Here is a 25,280-nt window from a genome sequence, read left to right as displayed (position 1 = left end):
GTTGCATTTGAGAACCGTTCATGCAAGTTGAAAAGTAACATTGTATTACATGAGCAATAGCCTTAGCATGAGGTAAGCATTGATTGGTATGTATTAGACAGAATGTGAACAGTTTGTATTATGATTTGTATGGTAAATGGTGATTTTATTTATGTTAAAGTTCCGGAATTTAAAGAAAGCGGCCAGTGGAAGGTGAACGAAACACAGATTGAACCTGGGACCTGTGTAGCCACCACATCTGCCAGACCTCGGTCTGCTACCCAAATGAAGAGTCATACATAATGTGGTACTGTCTGCGTCTTTCAACCAGAGGAGTCATATGACATGGACTGTAGTACTGTTTTATTGGATTATTGTGAAATAACTGTATTTTGGTTTATTCATGGACATTTACAAAAATTTTGTAAATTGTGAAGGAAACAATATATTTACATTGCATTGAAGAAATTGTTTAAGCATTTGTTTGCAATATATAATCATGCAATGGTTTATTCTAGTGGCTACCCACCTGGGGATTGGCAACCCTAGCCATTTTATAGGAGAATTTCACAATTTAAAAATTGTCACAAAGGCCCAAACCTAATTGTGCTTATAGCATGGTAGCATCAGGCAATCTTGTTTCCCCATGTGTCTTTAAAGTGCTGAAACATCTCCTCCATGGCTGTTTTGGGCACTTAAAAGGAGCAGGGGGGAACAAGATCACCTGGTACACCACAATTTTTAAATGGCTTAATTCTCTTCTACAATGGTGGCGGCAGCTACAGGTTGAACTTGTGGCCACCATTATGTCCAGATTGGCCCAAAGTGTCCAGTGTTTTGGACAAGAAATTAGCTTCAGTACTAATAACTTGTTATGCTTAGTCTAAATTCAGTTAGAGTAGATTCACTGAAATTAATGTTACAAACAGCTTCTTTCTGGAAGATACTTTAGATGCTATGATTGACTTTATATTAATGTGATGTTAACCGATTGATCTCATTTGTTGATATCAAATTAGATTTATAATATCTAAACCAATTTTGAAATCAACTATTTAAATTCTGTGTTGCAATAGTGAAAGTCAATATTACTATAAAGCCCTTATAAACGGTGCCATTTAAAAAGAAAATAATAAGAGGAGAAGGTCTATACTTGAACAAAAATGTCTGTAATCATGAATGGCTCCCAAAATATAAAGTAGCAGTTGCACTGGCTTATGCTTTATATATTTGTGTATACTTAAAATTTATCACAGTTGCTTTACTGTGCAACCATAATTATCTGTTTATTGCTGTAATATTAGGAACACAAAAATTATAATTACTTCAGTTCATTGACATATCCAAGTTTGTCTGTTTTATTTTTCTTTGAAAGTGTGTTCAGGGGAGAACCTATTATGATATGTAGGTTGTGCTGCTGATGTTTCACCTGTAGTTAAAATTTATTATATGCCTTTATGTTTCACTGAGTATTCCTATTTCCTTCAGGGTTATCAGCCTCTTGTTACAATTCAATGTTAATGCTCTCTGCAACATTTTAATTTTCTTCATCCTGGAATAAACCATGATAATTATGAGATACAACATAAAGCTGAATGGAAGTGGATAATTCTTAAATTTATAAATTGTTGTTAAGAACTTACCTCTTGGAACTACTTAAGTGTATATATTTATATTAGGAGCTTAAGCCAATCCTGAACTTCTCTAACCAGATGCAAAAGCCTTCTAGATTTTATTGGCAAAATGCTCCCTGCAATATTTATATCAGGAGCAAGCCGTTCCTTTTGGTGGCAAAATGCTCTCAATTCATATATTAATGTAAGAGCAAGCCAGTCCTGAACCTCTTTTCTTATCAGATGCACAAGCCGTCTGGATTTTGCTGGCTACATGCTTTCTGCAATTTTTATTAGGAGCAAGCCATCCAAAATGCTCTCAATGCCAGTAAAGTGTATAGTTCTTGAGCAAGCCAGTCCTGTACCTTTTCTCTAATTAGATGCAAAAGCCTTCTGGATTATGCTGGCAAATGCTCTGTACAAAAGACTTGGAATACTGACTCTGCTTAAATAGACCTATTCTAGGTAACTCCATGCAGCTGTGTTTTTATTGATGAAATGAGCCTATATCCAGGTGCTGCTCATGGGATAGACCGTTCTTGTAATATTGTAATGTACAAAAAGATTATATGATTCTTAAAAACGTTTTACTAAACACTGTTAGCCAGTACATCATAGTGTTTGTTTTTTGTTTTTCCTGTTACCTGACAGTAAACAGACCAAAATTATATTTCAGTACATTTTTTTAAATTTTCAGTGAAGCTCAGTTATCAGAATCATGCTTACCTGAATATAATGTATATGTCTTGCGTAGTTTCAGTATTATATAAACTTCTCGTCCAATTACCTGAATTTCTGAATGACTGGAGATGCCTGGGGTCACTTTGATCAATGAGACTTTAATGTACATACTACATATTTTATCTTGTAAATGTCTGTATTTAGTATATGTGCCTAAAATAAGCATTGGATTGTACTGCACTATCTCTGTTCACACGGTTTGCCCTAGGCAAGGGCAAATTGGAACAGGTTGCCCAGAAGACAAATGATATATCCTGTGTTAAAAATATCTGTTTTGAAATTGCTACACTTGATGTTAATAAATATGTGATTTAGAGAAAAAGCTCTAGTTGTGATTTTAAGCTAAGCAAAATGATTTTTCTATCACAGAGCTTTGTTCAATGTGTAGCAGTTACTGAGAAGGCTGGGAAGATAAGGAGAAAGGCTATTTGTAACATGCTCCCCCCCATACTCTGTTGAAAAGACCTGCCAGTTTGACAAATAACACAAGCAAGCAAGGAGTTATTATATCTGGAGGCTGAAAGGATTCCTTATCTTAAACTTGGCTTTTAATAATTATTATAATGGTTGTTCTTCGGGTTAACCCCCCCTTTCCTAGCAGAGAAACATTGCCTTGAAATGATCCCCCATGAAATTAAAATATATACTGCATATGGTTTTTATTCTTTTTTAAAACAAAACCTCCTCACGGTATGCATAGATCTTAGGTGCTCCAGTAAGCTGTGTCTGAGACCATCCAATGAATTATGAGATCTTGAAGACACTTGAATTTATAGCATAACTAAAAGATCTTGCTGGAAGGGTGTTGTGATAAAATATGTCTGGCTTGTATAGTTCACATGAAAAAAAATGTTCCTGAAATAGAAAATGAACTCATAATTGTTCATCACTTTTATTTTCAATAAATAATATTTCCTTTCTATGTAAGGCTCTTGTAATAAAAAAAGGTAAATCTATCTGAGGCTGCTGAATGTTGGAATATGAGAAACACCCATATTATTTAATATTGTCCTCACTTTTTTCTGGCACTTGTGGTCAACAGCAATTTATTGTTGGACTATTATTGGTGATGACACTTCTCTGAAGTATTTTAAACTGCACTTTCAAGAAAGTGCATTCCCATCAAACATCTTTTGTGCTACTTACTGCCTAGCTCACTAGACCAAGATGTTCAAATATTATGAATGACAAGACTCTTGGCACATGGTTGACCATCTACTAAGCGTCTAGGTAAGAGTGTGGATGCAGTCCTTTATAGCTAAAAGGTCAATGTTCATTTCTAGGTGCAGAATCATATGGCATGATATAGAGAATAAGTAAGGATCATGGAGTCTGTGTGTGAGAGAGAAGGGTGATGTTGGGGACTTCCAAGCTCCTGACTATAGACTGTGTGTGCTAGATTAATGTTGAGTCATGAAAAGGAAACAAGGCTAAAGGATTCATAAGGACAAGACATGATAAAAAGTATTCAGCAAAATTGGAAATAGAAATGAAGGATAGAGAAATGACAGACTTGTGTGTGATTATGGTGTAGACCTAGGACTGCCAAGTTGCCCTCTATGGTAGGCAACCTCATGGCTTTGGAATCTGTGATCTGTTGATGTCCCATGAAGCAGTGGGAACAAAATGGAGGAGTCGTCGGTGTTGTGCAACACTGCTACATCACTTACAGTTTTGAGGGCAGAAGTGATGTCACAGTATTGTACAACACTCTGGAAAATTTCTAGAGAATTGCTTAGAATGAGTCCACATAGGAATCAGGCATTAAAAAAACATTCTGAATTTGTATAGAGGCATCATACTTCCAGTTTGGTAAGATTTTTTTCATTAAAGTAGACATTAGATGAGCTTTGTTGAAGCCCCTTGGGCTCCTTCAGAGATAGTAAGCCAATGCAGTGCCTCTGAATCCAGTATCTCTGTAAAAGAAATTATAAACCTTGTAATGTGCTTTATATTTTAGTATGGTTATTTTAAAGATTTAATCCTAGGCAGAAAGAGCTGGCAAATTTTTAGAGGAAGGAACTGAGGTTTTTAATATCATCAGATGATGAGAATTTCAAGAACAAATACACTGAGGCCTTACAGGTTAGGCTAACCTTATAAAGTGCAATGTTGGTATAGTGAAGCACGAACAGGCTGATTTCCCTTGTGATTTTCAGTTTAATTTCTTGATTACTCTTGCAGTTTCATCTTTATGACCACAGATTAGTGAGCTCTATTAGATTACCATATGATGTATCTCATTTTTTCATGTAATTGGTGTTATAATATTTAGAAAACATAGTTTTGAGACAAATTGAAACACAATACATTTTATCATGTAATGTTGTTTTCCAGAATATTCACTGTTGGATTAAAAGAAATATTAGCATCAACAGTTGTTATAACTAATTGGCAGATTCCCTTATGATTATTCTAAAATAAAAATGTTTGTGAACATTTAAACCGAAATTCGAAGTATATATTTTATATCACAATTAATCTGTATTGCCAGTTGCATTTGCAATTAAATGTAAAGGCATCTGAAATAACTTTTATTTTAAAAATTTGCAAAGTGATCCAAAATGCTTAGAAGTTACTGTTATTTCATCTAACATACTTGTATGTTCTTATTCTATCTTTAACCTGGACAGCCAGTTTGGTGTAGTGGTTAAGTGTGTGGACTCTTATCTGGGAGAACCGGGTTTGATTCCCCACTCCTCCACTTGCACCTGCTAGTATGGCCTTGGGTCAGCCATAGCTCTGGCAGAGGTTGTTCTTGAAAGGGCAGCTGCTGTGAGAGCCCTCTCCAGCCCCACCCACCTCACAGGGTGTCTGTTGTGGGGGAGGAAGGTAAAGGAGATTGTGAGCCGCTGTGAGACTCTTTGGAGTGGAGGGCGGGATATAAATCCAATATCATCATCAACAACCTTAGAATACTCAGCATGTATGTTTATTCCTGTTGAATGTTGCTGTGTGTCCATGTACACACTTGTATCCTGACTCAACCTCCCACACCAAGGTTCCAGAACTGACCTTCTTGCCTGGTCCAGGGCCATAGGAGGGAGGACAAGAGCTGTTGGGCCAGAAGGACCAAGCGGCACTGTATCTCTTGTTCAGACATGTGTTAGCTAAATTGAGCTCAAAAGAGGTATGGGCAATATAGTTAGGTGGCTATAATATATGGGGTCTATAAACTTTATATGGGAGTCAATTCATTCAGGAGCCTTACTAAATGATGAGGAGATTGGTATGTTAAAAATAGATTTTTATTAAGAAGATTCTCAGATGTTCACAAGAAACACAAATCAACATCCTCATCAAGTTCCTCATCAAAGGCTCCTTAGAAAGCTTGAGAGTCATGGAGTAAAAGGACAGGTCCTCTTGTGGATCAAAAACTGGCTGAGTAATAGGAAGCAGAGAGTGAGTATAAATGGGCAGTCTTCGCAGTGGAGGACGGTAAGCATTGGGGTGCCGCAGGGCTCGGTACTGGGTCCCATGCTCCTTAATTTGTTCATAAATGATTTAGAGTTGGGAGTGAGCAGTGAAGTGGCCAAGTTTGCAGATGACACTAAATTGTTCAGGGTGGTGAGAACCAGAGAGGATTGTGAGGAACTCCAAAGGGATCTGTTGAGGCTGGGTGAGTGGGCGTCAACGTGGCAGATGCGGTTCAATGTGGCCAAGTGCAAAGTAATGCACATTGGGGCCAAGAATCCCAGCTACAAATACAAGTTGATGGGGTGTGAACTGACAGAGACTGACCAAGAGAGAGATCTTGGGGTCGTGGTAGATAACTCACTGAAAATGTCAAGACAGTGTGCGTTTGCAATAAAAAAGGCCAACGCCATGCTGGGAATTATTAGGAAGGGAATTGAAAACAAATCAGCCAGTATCATAATGCCCCTGTATAAATCGATGGTGCGGTCTCATTTGGAGTACTGTGTGAAGTTCTGGTCGCCGCACCTCAAAAAGGATATTACAGCATTGGAGAAAGTCCAGAAAAGGGCAACTAGAATGATTAAAGGGCTAGAACACTTTCCCTATGAAGAAAGGTTGAAACTTGGGACTCTTTAGCTTCGAGAAACGTCGACTGCGGGGTGACATGATAGAGGTTTACAAGATAATGCATGGGATGGAGAAAGTAGAGAAAGAAGTACTTTTCTCCCTTTCTCACAATACAAGAACTCATGGGCATTCTATGAAATTGCTGAGCAGACAGGTTAAAACCGATAAAAGGAAGTACTTCTTCACCCAAAGGGTGATTAACATGTGGAATTCACTGCCACAGGAGGTGGTGGCGGCCACAAGCATAGCCACCTTCAAGAGGGGTTTAGATAAAAATATGGAGCAGAGGTCCATCAGTGGCTCTTAGCCACAGTGTGTCTCTGTGTGTGTGTGTGTGTGTATGTATATATACATATATGTATATATGTATATGTGTGTGTGTGTGTATATATATATATATATATATATATATATATATATAATATATATATATATATATATATATATATAAATATATATATATATAAATATATAAATTTATATATATATATATATATATATATATATATATATATATAAATTTTTTGCCACTGTGTGACACAGAGTGTTGGACTGGATGGGCCATTGGCCTGATCTAACATGGCTTCTCTTATGTTCTTATGTAACATCCATCATACAGTCCTAGGAAAATAGAAGGGAAAATGGATAGGGACATATGAGGGAAGACAAACAGGGCAATTTGTTACCTCTTGACAAAAGGAAGAAGGACAATTCTCCAGTGAGGATGGGAAGGAAACAGGGCACAAGAGATGACCAGCATCTCTCACAATAAAAGGGCCCCAAACTGATCAGGAATTGGGGGGTGGCTCTGGCAGCAAGGTAGGGGTCCTGTCAGATACAAACCTAAAAGGCCCAAAACCTGGCCTTATAGCCAACTTCATGTCCCAAGGCAGGATCATTTGATGGGGAAACGCCTGAAGATGGCTCCCAGGAAATGGGACAATAGAATTTAATGGGCGATGATGGTTTGCTGAGTGCAAACCATCCTCTACACAAAAGAATTGGAGTGGGCAATTTAGTGCCAGATCTTTCCCTATTGTAACACCTTGGAAGGAACATTGATAAAGCAATAAAAGGGGGTGTGAGGCATGATGTGACTGTTGTCAGACAATTATCTTCAATGATGCTCTATTGTGCAAGCAACTCATCTGAAGGGGTGATGGGAAGAATCTTTTGTTTGATGAGATGTTGCAGCAGTTCATTGTTAGTAGTGATGTCTTGGCATCTGCATTTCTAAAACACTGGCTGGTCTCTGGAATGTAGTATGTGGTGTGGAAATCTTTTCTGCATGGTGGTATGCAGAGGAGAGTGTTGTCCTTTTGGGACATCTCAGGAACATGGCTTCTCTCAGGCTGGTTCTGGTGCTGTCTTCTCAGTGACAGAGATGCAGTTGCTTTTCTGCAGGGCTGAACAGTTTGTCTGTGAAGCACAGTCTGCTGTCCTCTTAGCGTGGCAAGTATAGGCATTCCATACAATACTAGGCACAGGCAGGAAACTTGCTGAAGCCTGGCTTGAAGCACTGCTGTACGGTCTATCGAGACTAATTGTCCATGGTGAAGCTAGCTCAAGAGCCAGCTGTTTATAGTCAATAATGGTTGGAGAGGAGGTTCAGGGGTAACACATGAGAATGAGGATAAGCCTCAACCGCAACAGACAAGTGAAGACATCATCAACTGGAACTGAGAAGCTAAAAAGCAAACACATGGGGTCCCGGGGGTAATCAAGCTCAAGCAAAGGAAGCACCCAGTAAATAGTACATTGCAATCCTCACAAATACTTTACCATGTAATAGTATATAATAATATCAAACAGACACCTCTCATACAATATCAAAATACACAGTAAGCAATGAACTTTCAATAGTACAATTAGACATCACACACGACAAAAATATACAAGTATACTCCAAAGTTCAGCTGTGGATCAAGATTCTGAAACTGGACCTTTTGCATCGATTACCAGTCAGCTGAATGGATATTTTTATCTCCTCAAGTAGCACAATCAGAGACTTTTCCATGAAGCTACCTGGAGAATTTGTAACTATTTTGGAGAGCAGATTTGATGTATGGAAGTATGGACTTGGGAGTACGTTTGTATATTTTTGTTGTGTGTAATTTCTAATTGTACTATTGAAAGTTCATTGCTTACTGTGTATTTTGATATTGTATGAGAGGTGTTTGTTTGATGTTATTATATACTATTACATGGTAAAGTATTAGTGAAGATTGTAATGTACTATTTACTGGGAGTTTCCTTTGGTTGGGACTGAGAAGCTGGCAATTCAGCTAAATTAAACTAAAGAATTCCAGGCAACCATAAGTTGGCTAAAGAGAGATATCTGGAACAGAGAAACTGGACTTGGAGGGCTACATCTAGGCATAGGGGAAGATTGAATAATGGAAGGGGATACATGATCATTCCAAACAAGAATGAGGGGGTGGGGTCGGGGCTGGGATTGGCGATAAAAAGAAGGCCCCTCAGTCCAGTAGAGGAGGAAAGGAAGTAGAACTGTGTCTGACAGAAGGGTTAAGTGCTTGAGAAAGGAAGGGAAGGACCTGAAGAGTCACAGCTTTTCTCCATACCCCATTTCTGAGGCCTGAGCAGATTCAACATCAACTTTACCATGTAATAGTATACTTTACCATGTAATAGCATGTTGGAAAAGGGGGGCAAAGCTGCACCCACCAAAGGAAGTGCTTCATGGCACAATTATAGTATGAAACAGGATATTTTGTTTTTGGTGTTGTACAATCTTAACATTACCAAGATGTTAACAACAAGAATATAGATATTCTCTATGTATTACAAAGACTAACTATCTTGAGGTACAAAAAGAGAGAGAGGAAAATCAATGACTTGATCCTATATGGGGCATCTTGGCACTGAAACCTTATATACCTCACAGGGTTTGTTTATTTGTATCCCATCTTTCTTCCCAGTGGGGACCAAAGTCATTCTACTCTCCTCCATTTTGTCCTCACAACAACCCTGTGAGGTAGGTTAGGCCAACAATGTGTGACTGACCAAAGCCACCCAGCAGCCTTCCCTGCAGAATGGGGATTCAAACCTAAGTTTCCCAGATCCTAGTCCAAAACTTAAACCACTATACCATGGTATTGTGAAGATAAAATGGAGGAGAGGGGAAAGTGGTGAGCCCAGTAAAAGGTGCTATGGATGTTGGGGCCTGAATGTCTCTTCTTTTAGTGATTTAGTTTTTTCTTTATTTAAAACAAACTTTTCTGGGAGTCAGTCCAATAAACTTCAGCAGGATTTTGAGTATACTTGTTTAGGATTGCAGTGCCAGTATATTTGTTCAGCAATTTAGCTATCATAATTGATTTTTGGTACTGTTATGTCCTTATGACATGCTTGAGAATAGATCATATTTTCAAACAATGATTCAATTATCTTTAGATAATTTAAGATCAATTTATGCCATATGGTTCCCCCTGTCTTGAGGTAATATGCTTTATAATATTAAAGTATAAAGGTACATGTCTGCCCTATCAGATTTGTTTTAAAGTCTTTTTTGTAGGATAGTAATAATAACAATAGAATAATAAAATGCTTCTGGTCTAAAGGAATAATCACAACGAAATGTCAGTCTTTTGCTAATGCTGTTGTCTTCTTCATGTGCTTCTTCTGTTGCCAGCTTTACAGTTCTCTCAATAGTTGACAGAAATATCATAATTTTAAAATGAAATGTATTAGCTCCCCATGGTATTTTTACATCCCCTTGAGATTTTTAAGTACTCTCTGAATTATTAGAAAGCTTCAGGATCTAGAAAATAGTATTACATATATTATGCATTTCATTATAGTCCATATGGCTTTGCTTTTAAAAATGTCAGTTTTTACTCTAATTATTTATGATAAATTCTCTAAAATGATAGGACATTCTGTTCTGTTCTTTTGTTTTACTAGCTTGTGATGAATGGAAAATTCTTCCCAAACCTAATCTTCATCGTGATGTAAACAGATTTGGTCACTCAGCAATTGTCAGCAATGGGTAAAATATACATTTCAAAATATATGTTAAAAGGAGAAAAGTATGCTGAAAGATTCTCATGAATACATAGTTTTTAATTTATCTGTTTGTGTCTGGAAATTCCTGGTTTACAAAAATGAATGCTGTGTAACCAATAACTTTGGACTTGTGGTGAGCAGCTGGGACACTTGGAATTTATTTACTTCTTCATCCATAAAATTCACTGGATGACTTTATCATTGTTTCTTAACCTACTTTTAAAAAGATTTTGTGAAATCAAAGTTAGAAGAACCCATGTACTTCCACACCAAGATCAGCAAAAAAAGGGTGAACTGCAATGATTAGCACCCATAGGAATATTGGAAGTAACTTGAAATAGTCACTCAATCTATACAGTACATCTGTGTAGTAACAATAATGGAACATTATCTTAATATTTAAATATGCAATTGGAATAGGCACCAATTACAAGAGTAATGAAGTTTGGGATGTATTCCCTTTGTGTACCACAAAATTGGTCGTGGGTAGACATGTGATAGTTCCTTGTCCTGATTTAGTTCTTTATGAAAGCAGTGAACACAGTTCAAGAAAATAAGTGGATGGTTCTCTCTGTCTTGACTGTTAAATAGGTATACAAACACACTAAGTTCTAAGCAAAGAGTTTTTTAAAAGAATGAATAATATTGTGTGGTCTAAAGGGAAGAATGTAAACTACCTCATTCTTAAGTGTTAAAGATACTATGGTTTTATTTAACATAATTTGGGTACCCTCCTGCCAAAGTTAAGCATTTTAGCTGAAATGTTTCATGGTGCTTCCAGTATTTGAACTGAAATTAATGGAACTACAGAGGACTCAACTCTGGTATATTCACCACATTTATTATAGTTTCATTATCAATGGGGTTATGGGTAACATGTAAAAGGGGGAACGGTTAAGTAAAGGTCATGGTTTTAGAATGCTTTTAATTTCTACAAGCATCATATATGTTCATTTTATTTGGCTCAATAGGTCTATGTATATATTTGGAGGCTTTTCAAGTGTTCTTCTAAATGACATCCTTGTGTACAAACCTCCCAACTGTGAAGCATTCAGAGATGAAGAGTTTTGTAAAAGTGCTGGACCTGGATTAAGATGTTTATGGAACAAAAATCACTGTGTGTCATGGGACTCTGGTCATATTAATAACATTCTTAGGGCGAAGTGTCCCAGAAAAACAGGTAAGTGAACTCTTTTGCAAGTTTTACTTGCTTGTTTAAGGTGTTTCATGTAAGTTACCATATTTTTCGGACCATAAGACGCACTTTCCCCCCCCCCCCAAAGGGGGGGAGTGTATGCGTCTTATGGAGCGCAGGGACGATAGGACGTACCTTCCTCCGGGGGGGGGGCGATCTGCTGCCTCCGCCTCCGATCCCGGCGCTTCCCCCGCGCCTGTCTGCCTGGCTCCAGCTCTGCTTCCAGCAAGTGCTGGGATCGCTCCATGCTGCCCCCACCGCAAACCCAGCACTTTGTGAGCGCCGGCTACAGAGGGGGCAGCGTGTTTCCTCCGTGCCTGTCTGCCTGGCTCCAGCTCTGATGCTTACAGCAAGCGCCGGGATCGGAGGGCGGAGGGAGCGATCCTGGCGCTTGCTGTAAGCGTCAGAGCTGGAGCCAGGCAGACAGGCACGGAGGAAGCACGCTGCCCCCTCCGCAGCTGGCGTTCGCGAAGCGCTGGGTTTGCGGTGGGGGCAGCGTGGAGCGATCCCAGCGCTTGCTGGAAGCAGAGCTGGAGCCAGGCAGGCAGGCGCGGGGGAAGCGCTGGGATCGGAGGCGGAGGCAGCGGATTGCCCCCCAGGAGGAAGGTGTGTCCTATGGTCCGGAGCGCCTTATGGACTGAAAAATACGGTATGTTTGTTCCAAGAAATGAAAGTTACAAGACTAAACATTTTTTTAAAAAATGGAATTGTAAGTAAAATTTACCGTGTCAAGATGCTATATATCAGCTGGCAATTGGACCAGAAAAATTTCCATATTTTTTTGTCTATTTTGCTCAATAGTTTAATGGAAAATACTTTCAGATTTGGTCTCTTCCTTTATTTTTCTTTAGTAGTCCTTGAAAAAGGAATAGTGAAAAACTGCAATGAACTCGGGGTCTTTGTGCTACTGATTATAGCAAATTAAGTTCATCCATTAATCTTCTGACAAGAAAGTTTTATAATAGTGTCCACAGATTTTTTTTAAAAATGCACAATGATTATTAATTATTGTAAACTAATCCTATTACTAAGGCACATCCTCCGTCTGAAAATGGTGATTATAGACAATAAAAAACAGGTATTGTAAAAGAAATGTTGGAGGATATTTGTTTAAAAAATAGGAATATCTTTGAGAAGCCTTGATGTGACATGTAGTTTTAAGACAAGAATAGTCACAGAGCTATTTGAGAACATTACAAAGAGTAGAGAAAATGATGTAGAGAAAAAGATGGGACATATGCAGAATCAGGCCTCAGATTCAGCAGGAGGGTTCTGAGGGTTCTCCCTCCTCCTCCCTACATCCATAGAATAGTAGGTGTAGTTGCAAAACAATTCCTGGATAAGCTCCACCACCTATTTTTCTACAAAGTGACCCCTGTGCAGAATGATGAGCTAAAGTGAAAGCTCTTTTAAATATGTATGATTCTATGCTGTTCAATGGCTTGTTTTTAATATTGTGATGTTGTTTTAATTGGAAGCCACCTCTAGTAGGGCTCTGAAGAAGCAACAATAGAAATACCCTAAATAAATATATAATAGAAATCAGTTGAATTTCTGTATGTTTGTTCTGTGTTGTCACCAATGGATCTGTTTTCTAAATTTCATTTCAACCCTACATTTACATATCCCAAAACCTGAGGTCTTCTATCAACAGAAACTTTTTTTGATTGCTGTTGTTTTGGGCAAGCTACTGTGGCATGCAGATGGCACAGCCAACTGGTTAATGCTGATATGCTCACATTCCCCTGGTATCAGGGACCTGCTGCTCATACACTGAATATTCCAAGAGAGGGAACAAATGAAAGTTCCTCTCCTGGAAGGAACTTTATAGTATGACTGGAAGGAACCCTATGGTGAATGTACTCCAGGTAGCTCTCTAAATGCATCTTTGAGTCCTTCCCTGCAGCTAACTTCCTTTTGCCAGGTACACTCACAGGGAAGTAAAGATGGCTGCTCTAGCCAGAGCACTCCCATGCTTCTACACCTCAGTCAGCAGAGGGAATACCAATAGAATTCCAAATACTTTTTCTAAAGAGTTCAGGTTCTGGGTTGGGTGGAGCTTGGGAAACCAGCTTTTTACTAGGCAAGCAGAACACAGGCTCTGGGTTACCAACAAAGGAACAGATGTATCATGATAAAAGACAGTTCTGTCTGCCCCACAATAACTAACTGGGGAAAGGGAGCCACATTCCATATCAGAGACATAACTTCCAAATCCCACTAAGAGGGATATTAGTAAGGAAGCAGTGGTCACCTTCTGGCCTGCAACAGCTGAAATCAGTAATAAATGGGGTGGGAACTGAGCCTAGTTTGTCAACCCCCAATCAAACAATAATACAGCTGTAGATCAATCCACACATTTATTGAATATCATCAGGAATACTGAAAGGAAGTCAGATGAATGGGTTTGCCAGTTCTCTTGTTCTATGAATGCCTTTGTGCTTTTTCAAGCTGTAGTGACAGATGTGAAAGGTAGTACTCTCTCTGTCATTGCATGTCCCAGGAGCGGGCAGCTGTGCTGATCAAACTATCTGTCACTTAGTGAGCAATAGTGCAGGAGTTAGGCTAAAGCAAGATAGTTGGCAATCCAGTAATAGAGCAGTTAGATGCACTTTGGTCACTGTAGTTGTTGGTCATGTTGTAGGTTTGGCAGATGGTTGGCACCATGCTGAAAATGAGCTCCTTCATGGCTTTTCTTCCTCTTTTGAGAGACAAAGAGCAAGTAATGAGTAATAGTCTTCAGTAACACAACACATGGTACTCTAGTAGAGTCTGTACCTTTACCATGAAGGAGCTACCACATGATGAACTGCACCTATGTGGGACATAGGTTAACCAATGAATCAACACTTACCCGACGCTGGTAGGGATTTGCATTAAAGCTATATTTTGCTGTAATGCAGGGGTTATACTGGCATGTCACCAGAAGGGCTTGCTGCTTGCATCTCTCCAAATGTGCCTGTATATCTCTTCATTTACCAGACTCAGTTTAAGGTACTGGCAATCACGTGCAAAGCCCTCCATGTCCTTGGTCCCTCATATCTGCAGGACCATCTCTTCCTCCATGCTGTGCCATGACAGCTTTGCTCATCTGAGTAGAGTCTTCTCTTGATGCCACCCTGAAAACAGGCAAAATAAACAGCTGCCTATACATGTGCATTTCTGCTGTGGCCACCTTATGGAATGGTCTGCCAGATGAGGTCAAGAAGACTCCCACCCTCCGGGCTTTTTGCAAGCTACAGAGAACTGAATTATTCAAGAGGCCATAGAAAATAGGGCTGCACTTTAACAATATGGCTTAGAATGAAGCTAGGGGTGAAGGACAGTAGACTACATCACTGTGTATAGTTCATACTATCTTGCTGTAAGCAGATTCCTGATATACAATTTTTGCTTTCTATTAACATGTCAGATCAATACTTATGCTATGCTTCACCTCTGGTTGGTTTCCAAATTTCTACAAGCCAAATCCTATTGCATTGTCTATTGGTTGTCCCCTGTTGATTGTATGAACTTATTCTTTATAATCTGCCTTGAGTCCCAAAGAGAAAGGTCAACTATAAATAAAGTAAATAAAATAAGTAAAACAATACACTGGTTTAAGAATCAGCTATTATCCTAAACACTTTCCACATAAGGCTGTGGATGGTATTTGAGAAGTATGATCCTGAAGGCTGCTGAGGCAGTTATCCATCAGCACAACAGCAGCAGTCCTGGCTGTTTCCTAAAGAGCCCCAGAAGAGGTTGGGAACCAGGCAAAAAACTGTGAAAGGGGGAGGGGCTACATGAGCAGCAACTGTACTGGAAGCAAATGCACTGTCATACCCCCAAGGCATTGTATAGGCATGACTGTGAGTCCATGATGGACAAGAGAGAACCGACCAACTACAGGGTGGCAGCTTCAGGGAACCAGCCCCACAGATGTGCAAGCAGGTGGATAGAGAGGGGCAGGCGCCAAGCTCTGCCTGCAGCACACACTGCAAGTGGCTGTGGTGAACTGTGCCACAGCAATTTCAGCTTATGTCATGTTGGCTCCATGAGCGTTTCCCCCAATTATTGCACTGAAATATATTTAAATTTAAGTTTTACTCTCATGATCTTTATGGAGCAGAAGCTTGGAAGATAACGAATCTGTAGGCCTTGAGTCATTTCAGAATATTGTTTTGTGTATCATTCTTGGCATTTCTAAATCCACACCTGCAATATTTCTGGGGACTCAGTCCATTGTATTTGCTTTTAAATTTAATTATGAAATTAAGTTTTTTATGCTTGATAGTCATTCAAAAATATGTTTACTGGAATATAGTTCATTTACTTCATAGATTGGTACATCATGGCACTGGAATTTGGAGCAGATGGTCCAATTGTATAGTTTTCACTGGTCTAGACAGTCAAATGAAATTAATTTTAAAAGGACTTAAAACTTTATTTTCAGAAAGATTTCATTCTGCTGGTAAATTTCAGGATTGCTACTGGATATTTATGCAGGAAGCTCAAGGTGACATATATAGCCCCACTTTATCCTTGCAATAGTTGTGTTTACTAGATTAGGCTAAGAGAAAGTGATTGGCCAAAGTTCACCAAATGAGTTTAGTGACAGAGTGGTGGGTTGAACCTGGGATTCCCCAGTCCTATTCTAATTATTACACCATGCTGGCCATAAGTATGCCTACTTTAAATATGAACATAGGCTTGAGAACTGTCTCTCAGATTTACTTGCTAAGCTCCATGTCTCTCAGATTCACTTGCTATGCTCCTGAGTGAAGATATCAAAATATGTGACATAATATTTTGTATTTGTGAAACTATTGTAATTTAAGATTTGCAGCATTGTTTTTGTCCTAGTACAGGGCTATACAAAAAAAAAATCTTGTGCATATCTTAATTTCTAAACATTATTTGGTATCATGAAGATAATGGCCTCCTTCATCTTTGCTGGATTTTAAAGCATGTCAGAATTATATTAATGTTCTTGACTGTCACCTGGATTGTTCCTTAATATGTTTACCAGGTTCTGTAGTATTTAGAGTAGGATTGATTTCTCATATTGACAGAGGTTATAGGTTTATTTTGATTTTCATGTCATACTTTAGCTACAGCCAATGGTTTAAACAGACCTGCACTCAACTGAAAGATAATTATTTTGGACAAAATGTAATAGTAATGAAGTCATTGAAGAAGGATTTAATTGAGAAGAAAGAGATAACTGAGTATAGATAAAAATCACGAGAGAAAGTTGATAGAAGAAATCAATGAAAAGGGATGTGGTGTTTACGTTAGACATTGAATGTTCTGAGTGAGAGAACTACTAGGGAGTGTTTTTAAATTACAGGCTAGTATCAAAATGGTGCATAGCAACTACATCAGAGCAGAGAACAGGGATTTTCACCCCCTTATTTTCTCCTCCTCCGTTAGTCTTTTTGACCACAAAATATGCAGAGAGGTGAGGGACCCATGTGGACAAACAACCATGAAAGCTTGGGCTGCAGTGAGGAGGACGTGCCATGCTCGCAAGGTTGGAGGCAAGTCTCAAGCCACAACAGGTCTCAAATAAGGTTCCAGTCCAAAGTCAAAGTCCAGGGTCCAGTAGAAGAGTCCAGAATTACAGTCCAGTGTCAGATAGCAAAGTTCCATGAGCAAAGCAAGTCACGTATTTGGTGGGATCATCATCAGGGTTGCAGACAACTTTATCTCACGCTGGCTGCAGCTTTATATAGGGAATTTTTCTAAAGGTGCCTCTGGGTTCCATGTTAGGCTTTTTAGAAGCTGACTCAGCTCCTCTACTCATAAGGAGTATTGGAGCTCACATTCTGTAATAACTTAACAGTCCCTCCAAGCATTTCCTTAGCAGAGGGAGGCCTCAGGCTGCTAGGGGCTCACTCCTGCACCTGGTCCATGCCTCAGCCCTTGCCTTCTACCTCCTATGCTTGCAGTGTGCTTTGGGAGAACAAGGAGGGTCTGGTCATGGGTAGATCCATGCTGAGGCCTCAAAGCCTAAGAGCCCTGCTAACTCAAAGGGTAGCGGCAGTGCTTGCTCGAGGTCCCTTCTGGGAAGCATTGAAGAGTCTACCTCACTAACAGGGTTTGTCAAGCTGGTGGCTGGAGACAGGTTGTCTCCTCCTCTGAGGTCTCCTTTTCCCATGCTAAATCAGAGCAGTCCATGACCATAGGAACTGGATGCAATTATCCTTTCTTCACTCTTCCACTGAAAGAGTTCACCTTGTGAGATGAGTACACATAAAGGAGACTGGCAATAAACATGCTGGCTCTGAACCCATCTGAGCATGTTACCAGCTCATGATCACAAAGTGTATGATCAGAAATGTTTTTAAAAAGCAGCATACCAAATTGCTTTGTATATGCTTAAAGTCTGTATAGAGAGCTACAGTAAACATGGCTGGTGCTTATCAGTAGGCCAAGTAGGTGGCTGCCTGGGCGCCAGCACCACAGGGGTGGACAGAGGGTGCCCCTCCCCTCCCCATGTGTGCTCTGCTGCCCCAGTGCTGTTTCCCCACCGCCTGCCTCTCTACCACCTTCCCCTGTCTACCACAAGTGCTGCCAGTGGTGGGGGCTGCCAAGTGTGTCGTACTCGCCAGGGATGGCGGCCTGTGGGCTTGCACAGCAAAGGAGGCCATGAGGGCCTTGCCACCACTGGCACTGTAAGGGGGAGGCATGCAGCCAGCCCAAGGACCCGCTGTACCGTGATGGCCTCCAGCGCCGCTTACCAGCCACGGCCCCTTTCCACTTGCCTGTTCCTGCTGCTTTAGGAATAGTTGTTTGTTGGCCTTTTCTCAAGGGAGAGTAGTGTGGGGAGTGGGTCTGGAATGGAGGGGGTCCTGCCAAGGAATCTAAGGCTATCCAAAGCTCCCCATCCCAGGGAATTTTGGTCAACAACCCTGTTGTCAAAAAGTGGGAGTCCACTCTGGTGCCTTTTAAGGCCAAGGGATGGGCTTTCTTGGACAGGCACCGTTCCTCAGATATATGTTGTTCTTTTAGGAAATCTGCCTTTAAAAAAAAAACAACACCTTGGGCTGATTCCTGAGTCACCATGGGGGGCAGATCGGGCTGGTGGATCCAGGAGTAAGCCTCTCTGGGTTTTACTTCTGTGCAAACACTATGAGCAGGGTAGCTGTATGCAAGGTAACTTTAAAGCAGGGGAGCTTCTGGGAGGCTTACTTCTGAGGACACGTTTGGCCAAGATCTGAGCAGCACTGGGAGGTGGTTTTGGGTCACAGGAAGCCTGCAGAGAGAGATCCCATTTTCCTCAGCAGCTGAAACTGACAAACTTTCTGGGTCCATTTTTGGGCCAATCCTCTTTCCTTGCTCAGAGGTGTCACTGAATTTTTCTTTAAAAAAAAAAAAAATCCATTGGTTACTTTTTAATGTGCAGTAAAACTTGGCCAGGGCTGGCTTCAGTAGGCTCTGCCTGCTCTCTTTGTGGCTTTGCCCTCCATTGTCCTTTTATCTTAAGTCAAAGCTTACCTTTGGGATTTTTATAAGAGGGCAACTTTGCCTAGTTTTTAGTATTATGACCAATTTTGAAATGGACTGGAGATGAGATGAGAGGGAGAGGGTTCAACTGCCCCTCCCGCTCCCCTTTTCCAGGACAAAGCCCAATCTCTTCCTCCAAAAAGTTTCAACAGGTCTAGCTTTTGCAGGTTTGCTCAGAAGTAAGCCTCCCCAAGTAAGGCATGTGTTGTAGAACCACAGCAAAAACAAAGGTGTCCAAAGACACATTTGCTTTGTCCAGTGGAGTCTGAGACTGCGAAAGAAGTCGGCAAGTGGGTGGCTACAACCTTATGGAGCAGGGTTCTGGGTAGGTACAGAAGGAAGCCTCTTTAAAATTCAGAGTCTTGGTGATGGGGGTGGCATGGCAGCAGGTGTGTTCAGAGGCACTTGATGCTGTGCCGCCTGCTGTCGCCGTGCTTGCCCTTGCTGCCATGGAGGGCGGAGGACAGGGTGGGCCTAGAGCACTAGAAACCCTAACACCAGGCTGACAGTCAAGCAGTCAATTAACAAACTTGTGCTCATATAGACAGTTCAAAAATTGTTTAAAAGTATAAGGAATGTGGTAACAATGAAGCCAAACTTCAAAATGGTGGTGCAATTTAAAATGTGAATTATTGCCTTGGGACGGTGGATTCTCACCATCATTCTCCATTTCTGACATGTTTCTTGTCTTTGGTGTATTCTCATACAACTGATGTTATTCAGACCAAACTTGCTATTCTTCCAGTTTTTTAATTTCACTATTTTGCCATTGGATTCTAACTTTATACTGTATTGCATGCTTAACCACTGCCCACCAGCTATATGTAGCACTGCTCACTCTACCCCATTTCATCATCTGATGAAGTATGCATGTACATGAAAGCTTACATTCTGAATAAAACATTGTTGGTTTTAAGGGTGCCACTGGACTCTAACTTTGTACTATAAACCCACATTAGGTTTGGACCAGACCTGTCCATAATTCAGGTCTGGATCATCATGGCTTTATGAGTTGTTGCTGCTAGCAGTATATAGAGATGGTAGGAAACATAAGAACTGAATTTCCAGATGTATTTGGTGTTACTTATGCTTATGGCATCATCTCAGGCTCAACAGAAGTGTAAAGTTAGTTTCATAACAAAGGAAAGTAAAATAAAGTGAAGCTAAAATGAGATGAATGAACTGGGATGTATACCATACTGAGTGCTTCATGTAACATTTAACAAATAAATGAAATCTAAGATCAACTATACTAGAGCTATTTCATATTTCTTGGACACATAACTATGCTACAGAAAATATTGAGCAGATTTCATTCTTGTTTCTTATGCCAAATATATTTTTGTAAATATTGTATTAGATCTTGGACCTGAAGTCTGCTGGCACAGGGATGACAGAAATTTCCTACATTCAGTTCCTGAGCAATCCTTTCAAATCCTGGGAAAGTTTTATTCCTGTAGTTGTAGTATCCCAGTATTGTGTGTTGACATTTTGGATTATAGTTCAAGAAAGATTTTTGGCAGACATGCAGTCAAGTGAGCTGGTACTCACAAAAGCTTACGCTGCAATAAATTCATTAAGGTGCTGCAAGAATATTTTTATTATTTTGGCTATGGTGGATTAATACAGATATTCCTGTGGACTTTGGCAGTTATGAGAAAAGTTTTGAGGAAGATGTGGCAGCTATTCAATGAAAAGTATGAGTAAAATGTATTGAATATGTTGAGCAACTTGAATCTTGAATTGAAGGTCATTTTTACAATGAGTAAGCTCTGGGTATCATTTCCAGCAGCTGTTAAAAATGTGCAAATTAAGAAGGGTGACATCCTTTGTCCCTCATCTTGATGCTTTGCCTTATCTTTCATTTGTATTATAGCTGCAGCAGATGACAGATGTTACAGATATGCAGACTGTGCCAGCTGTACTGCCAATACAAATGGCTGTCAGTGGTGCGATGACAAGAAGTGCATTTCAGCAAACAGTAACTGCACTGTGGTGAGTATTTATGACTATGACGTTGGTTTGTTAACAGTGCTGAGTGCTTTGTAATCATTAGCTTGCTCTTTGGTGCTTTTGAATTAAAATGTCGCAATATAATCAGGTGTTTGAAATCCATATTAAATTGCTCCATTGTAATGTACTCGGTGACTAGACGTGTTGAAAGCAACATACTTTATTAGTGGGTACATCACAAGAGGGAGAATGGCGGGCCGGGTCCCGATTATATACATGCCCCGGAACAACCCTCCGTGAGGCCAGGTCCAATCCTGGTCAGTTAAACTTCCTGCCACAGATCTTGATTGGCGGTGCGTATTAGCGAGCTACATCCGGGGACCAGTGGGGTTCCACTGGTTGCCTCTGCAGCGTGCACTGTGCTGTACATAGGGATTAGAATGCAGGACATAACATCCATCATGAATTAATTGCCAAGACTTTTAATATAACTGGAAAGAAACATAATGAAACTTGTTCATCTTGTTTTCCAGGTCATCTTGCTAATCAAACAAATAATTTTAATCTTATGTGATTTGTCATAATTATCTAAGGTTCTCAGTACTGTTCTAATAGGCCATTCCACAGGTCTTGGCTGACCGCAGAAAAAGTTCATGACCTGTTAGAAAAAGCTCATATAGATGGAGAGGCCAGTTTGCCCACTTTGGTAGGCAACTTCCTGGTCTCTGCTTTGGTCCCTCAGCACCACTGAATAAGGAACCATGGGAGGGGATGTGGACACAACAGCATCCTGTGAGGCGACTTCTGGCTGCGTAACTGAAGTGACAACCCCACATTGTGGGATGCTCTAGCATTTCTTGAGACTCTGTTATTTTTATTACAGAGTTTTTGGGAAATTCTAGAATGTCCCATGATTAGGGTTGCCAAGTCTAACTCAGAAAATATCTGGGGGTTTTGGTGTTGGGGCTGGGAGACTTTCCCATTCCTTAAAATAAAACACACACACGAACACAAAGCAGCCAAATAAAACACAGTTTGGATGTACACACTGGGGCAATTTACTCTGGGGCAATTTACACTGAAGTAAACTGGGGCAATTTACTCACTGTGGGAGTTGAATGCTGTACACTCAACCAAGTTCTTCAGACTAACACAGGGAAACCAGAGGTTCTCTCTATTTTACTGTGCAAACTAGTTATGAACATGAACATATGAAGCTGCCTTATACTGAATCAGACCTTTGGTCCATCAAAGTCAGTATTGTCTTCTCAGACTGGCAGCGGCTCTCCAGGGTCTCAAGCTGAGGTCTTTCACACCTGGACCCTTTTTTGGAGATGCCAGGGATTGAACCTGGGACCTTCTGCTTCCCAAGCAGATGCTCTACCACTGAGCCACCGTCCCTCCCCTAGTTCTGCAGTTCTGCAGGGGATATAAAACTATGGAGGTAGGGGGCTCCTTCCCTTCCTCCCAACAGCCACATTGTTCTGTGGGCTCACCCCACCCCCATTCAGCCTAGCTCCAAAGTTTTAAAGGTGCACACACCTTTTAAAAAAACCCAAGCCCTTCCCAAGTCTTCTAAGCTTTCCAAGGTGGAAAGGCACATGGTGGCTGTGGGGGTGGGGCTTCACCCCTCTGGCCAGCTGACTGGGGACAGGAAAGAGCCTGCAAAAGCCGGGGAACCCCTGCTGGGATCTGGTGATTGGCAAGCCTACCCATGATGCCACAACATTACTTTTGGTTGCACAGCCATAAGTGACACTGCAGCATTGAGGATTTCAATTTGCATAAGTCTCCACTCCCCAGTCTCCCAGGAGTTGAAGGCTGGTAACCCTACATGCAGATAATCCTTAGAGAGGTCACTACAAGGAGAGACTGTGACGAATGCAGCTGGTGTATGAGAGTATATGGTTTAATAAATATGAAACCCCATGCCATGAAGGGCTTTAAAGGTAATAACCAGCACTTTCATTTGAACCAGAAGCAAATAGGTAAACAGTGGCATTGATGCAGTGTTGGAATTGTATGTTCTGAATGGCTGACCCCAGACAGGAGTCTTGCGGCTGCATTGTATACCAACTGAAATTTCCCAGATATCCTAAAGCAGGGGTGCCAAACATGCAGCCCAGAGGCCGTATCAGGGCCCCGGAGGGCTCCTATCAGGCTCCCAAGCAACTGGTTGTTGTATGCTTCCTTCTGTTTCTCTCTTGCATCCCAGCTTGCTTTGCAACACTTGCTCAATCGCACAGGAGCTACAGAGCAAAGCCCCTATTTTCTCCATTGGCTAAGGCTCCTCCCTTGGGGAAGAAGGGGGAGGAAGAACTTGCTTCAAAGGAAGCTCTGGCTCTTTCCTTCCTTCCCCAGGGGACCAGGAGGGGGAGAAGCCTCAGCCAAAAGGAGGAAGAGAGGCTTAGCTCAGTAGCTCTGCTGTGTAACTGAAAGAGCCTGGATTGCCTGGAACAAAGATAGCATCTTTAAGACCAACAAGTGCATGTTTTAAGCATGTTTTATTGTATGTTTTTTTTTTTTTTAAATTGTGTTTGTCTATGTCCTTTATAAAGTTCCTGAGACCTGACATTACATTTTATGACACACATGACCTGGCCCGGCAAAGTCTAAAGGATTTCAGATCTAACCCTCATACCAAATGAGTTCAACACCCCTGACTTAAAGGTCAGCTTCTCATAGAACAGTTTACAGTAATTCACTTCGGAGGTTATGATAGTGTGGATCAGTGCAGCTAAAACTGAAAAACCTAAGGAGGCAGTTTATGAGCGAGATGTAACTGAAAAAAAGGTGCTTCTAGCAATAGCACGGATCCATTTGTCCATCAACAGGTCCATCAATCAGTTTACTAAAGATAGTTTAACTCCATATAGATCAACACCAGCCAAACCTTCTCAACCAGCTTCACTTCCATCTTGTTTTAATTAAGCTTCAATTTGTTCACTCTCAGCACCTTGAGCTCAAGACACTGGCCTGCAACCTTTCCAGCTGCCTCTGGAGGATTATGTAATGCTGGGTGTTATTTACATATTGGTGACAACTCACCCCCACAGCTTCGGGAGGGATGCACATGGAGCGGTGAGGGAGGTAGGGGACACCCACCTAGCCAACCAGATCAGCCAAATACTCCTGATAGTATTGGCCAAAGATTAACATAAAGTATTTTAGAGAAAAGTTGTGAATTATCCTTAAAGGCCTTAAAGGATTACGGTACTTTTTTCTCTTAGGAGGCCCTGCTAGAATGCTGTAATATTATGCATACAAAGTAATCAGGATCTTTCTCTCAAAAGTAAAGTATGCTAAAATGTTATTTTTTTTAATTAAAATTTTTATTGTTATATATTCCAACACCACTCCACCTCTGTGAGAGTCCCAGGCCGTAGATACATTATAATATTCCATATATTTATAACTATTAACATTTCATCCAAATACAACTCCATCACTCTATTTAAACATCTTATCCATTCATTTTCTTATTAACCAACCAATCGTCTTAAATTGTTTAAACTTTTCCAAATATCTCACCATCTTTCTAAACCAACCCTCCTCCTGATCCCTAACCTTTAATCCGTTCATTCTTCGTATCTTCATTGTTAAATACTCCAATATTATTATATTATTCATTTTATCCCTCCAATGATTGATTGTCAGTTCCTCAGCTTCTTTCCAATTCCTTGCTATCACTTGTCTTGCTGCTACTAACATCAAATTAATCCATTTACTATCCTCTTTTGATCTTAATCCCACACCATCCAAATTAATAATTGCCATTGCTTTAGATATACTTATTTTTCTTCCCATAATCTTTGTCATCTCTATGCCAACCTGCACCCAGAATTTTTTCACTAACTTTTACAACTGGTAATTTCTGAATACATGTATGTCTAGTCACTGTTTTTGGATACATTTGTAATGGATACATTTTAGATACATTTGCAATGAGATGACTTAAAATATACTGAATTAAAAGTGTTTATAACATTTTAGCATTAGGGAGTTAATGCTAAAATGTTATAAACACTTTTAATTCAGTATATTTTAAGTCATCTCATTGCAAATGTATCTAAAATGTATCCATTACAAATGTATCCAAAAACAGTGACTAGACATACATGTATTCAGAAATTACCAGTTGTAAAAGTTACATTTCTAGACTTAATTTGAGACAGAACATTAAGAATATCCATGGCAAAGTTGGGACTTTCATATAAGTCCCATGCTTCTATTTAAGT

General features: G+C 40.3%; 1 protein-coding gene across 1 annotated transcript in view; it reads left to right on the top strand.

Annotated features, from left to right (window-relative positions):
* ATRNL1 (attractin like 1) overlaps nucleotides 1-25,280 on the top strand; it is a 1,015,273-nt gene that overhangs the window by 170,246 nt on the left and 819,747 nt on the right. Inside the window, exons 11-13 of the mRNA XM_060241568.1 lie at nucleotides 10,302-10,386; nucleotides 11,375-11,583; nucleotides 20,966-21,084. Of these exons, the coding sequence (XP_060097551.1) occupies nucleotides 10,302-10,386; nucleotides 11,375-11,583; nucleotides 20,966-21,084 (413 nt within the window). The remainder of the gene's footprint in view (nucleotides 1-10,301; nucleotides 10,387-11,374; nucleotides 11,584-20,965; nucleotides 21,085-25,280) is intronic.

This window comes from Heteronotia binoei, chromosome 6, assembly GCF_032191835.1.
Source record: "Heteronotia binoei isolate CCM8104 ecotype False Entrance Well chromosome 6, APGP_CSIRO_Hbin_v1, whole genome shotgun sequence".
Lineage (NCBI taxonomy): Eukaryota > Metazoa > Chordata > Lepidosauria > Squamata > Gekkonidae > Heteronotia > Heteronotia binoei.
This window is presented reverse-complemented; position numbering and strand designations above follow the sequence as displayed.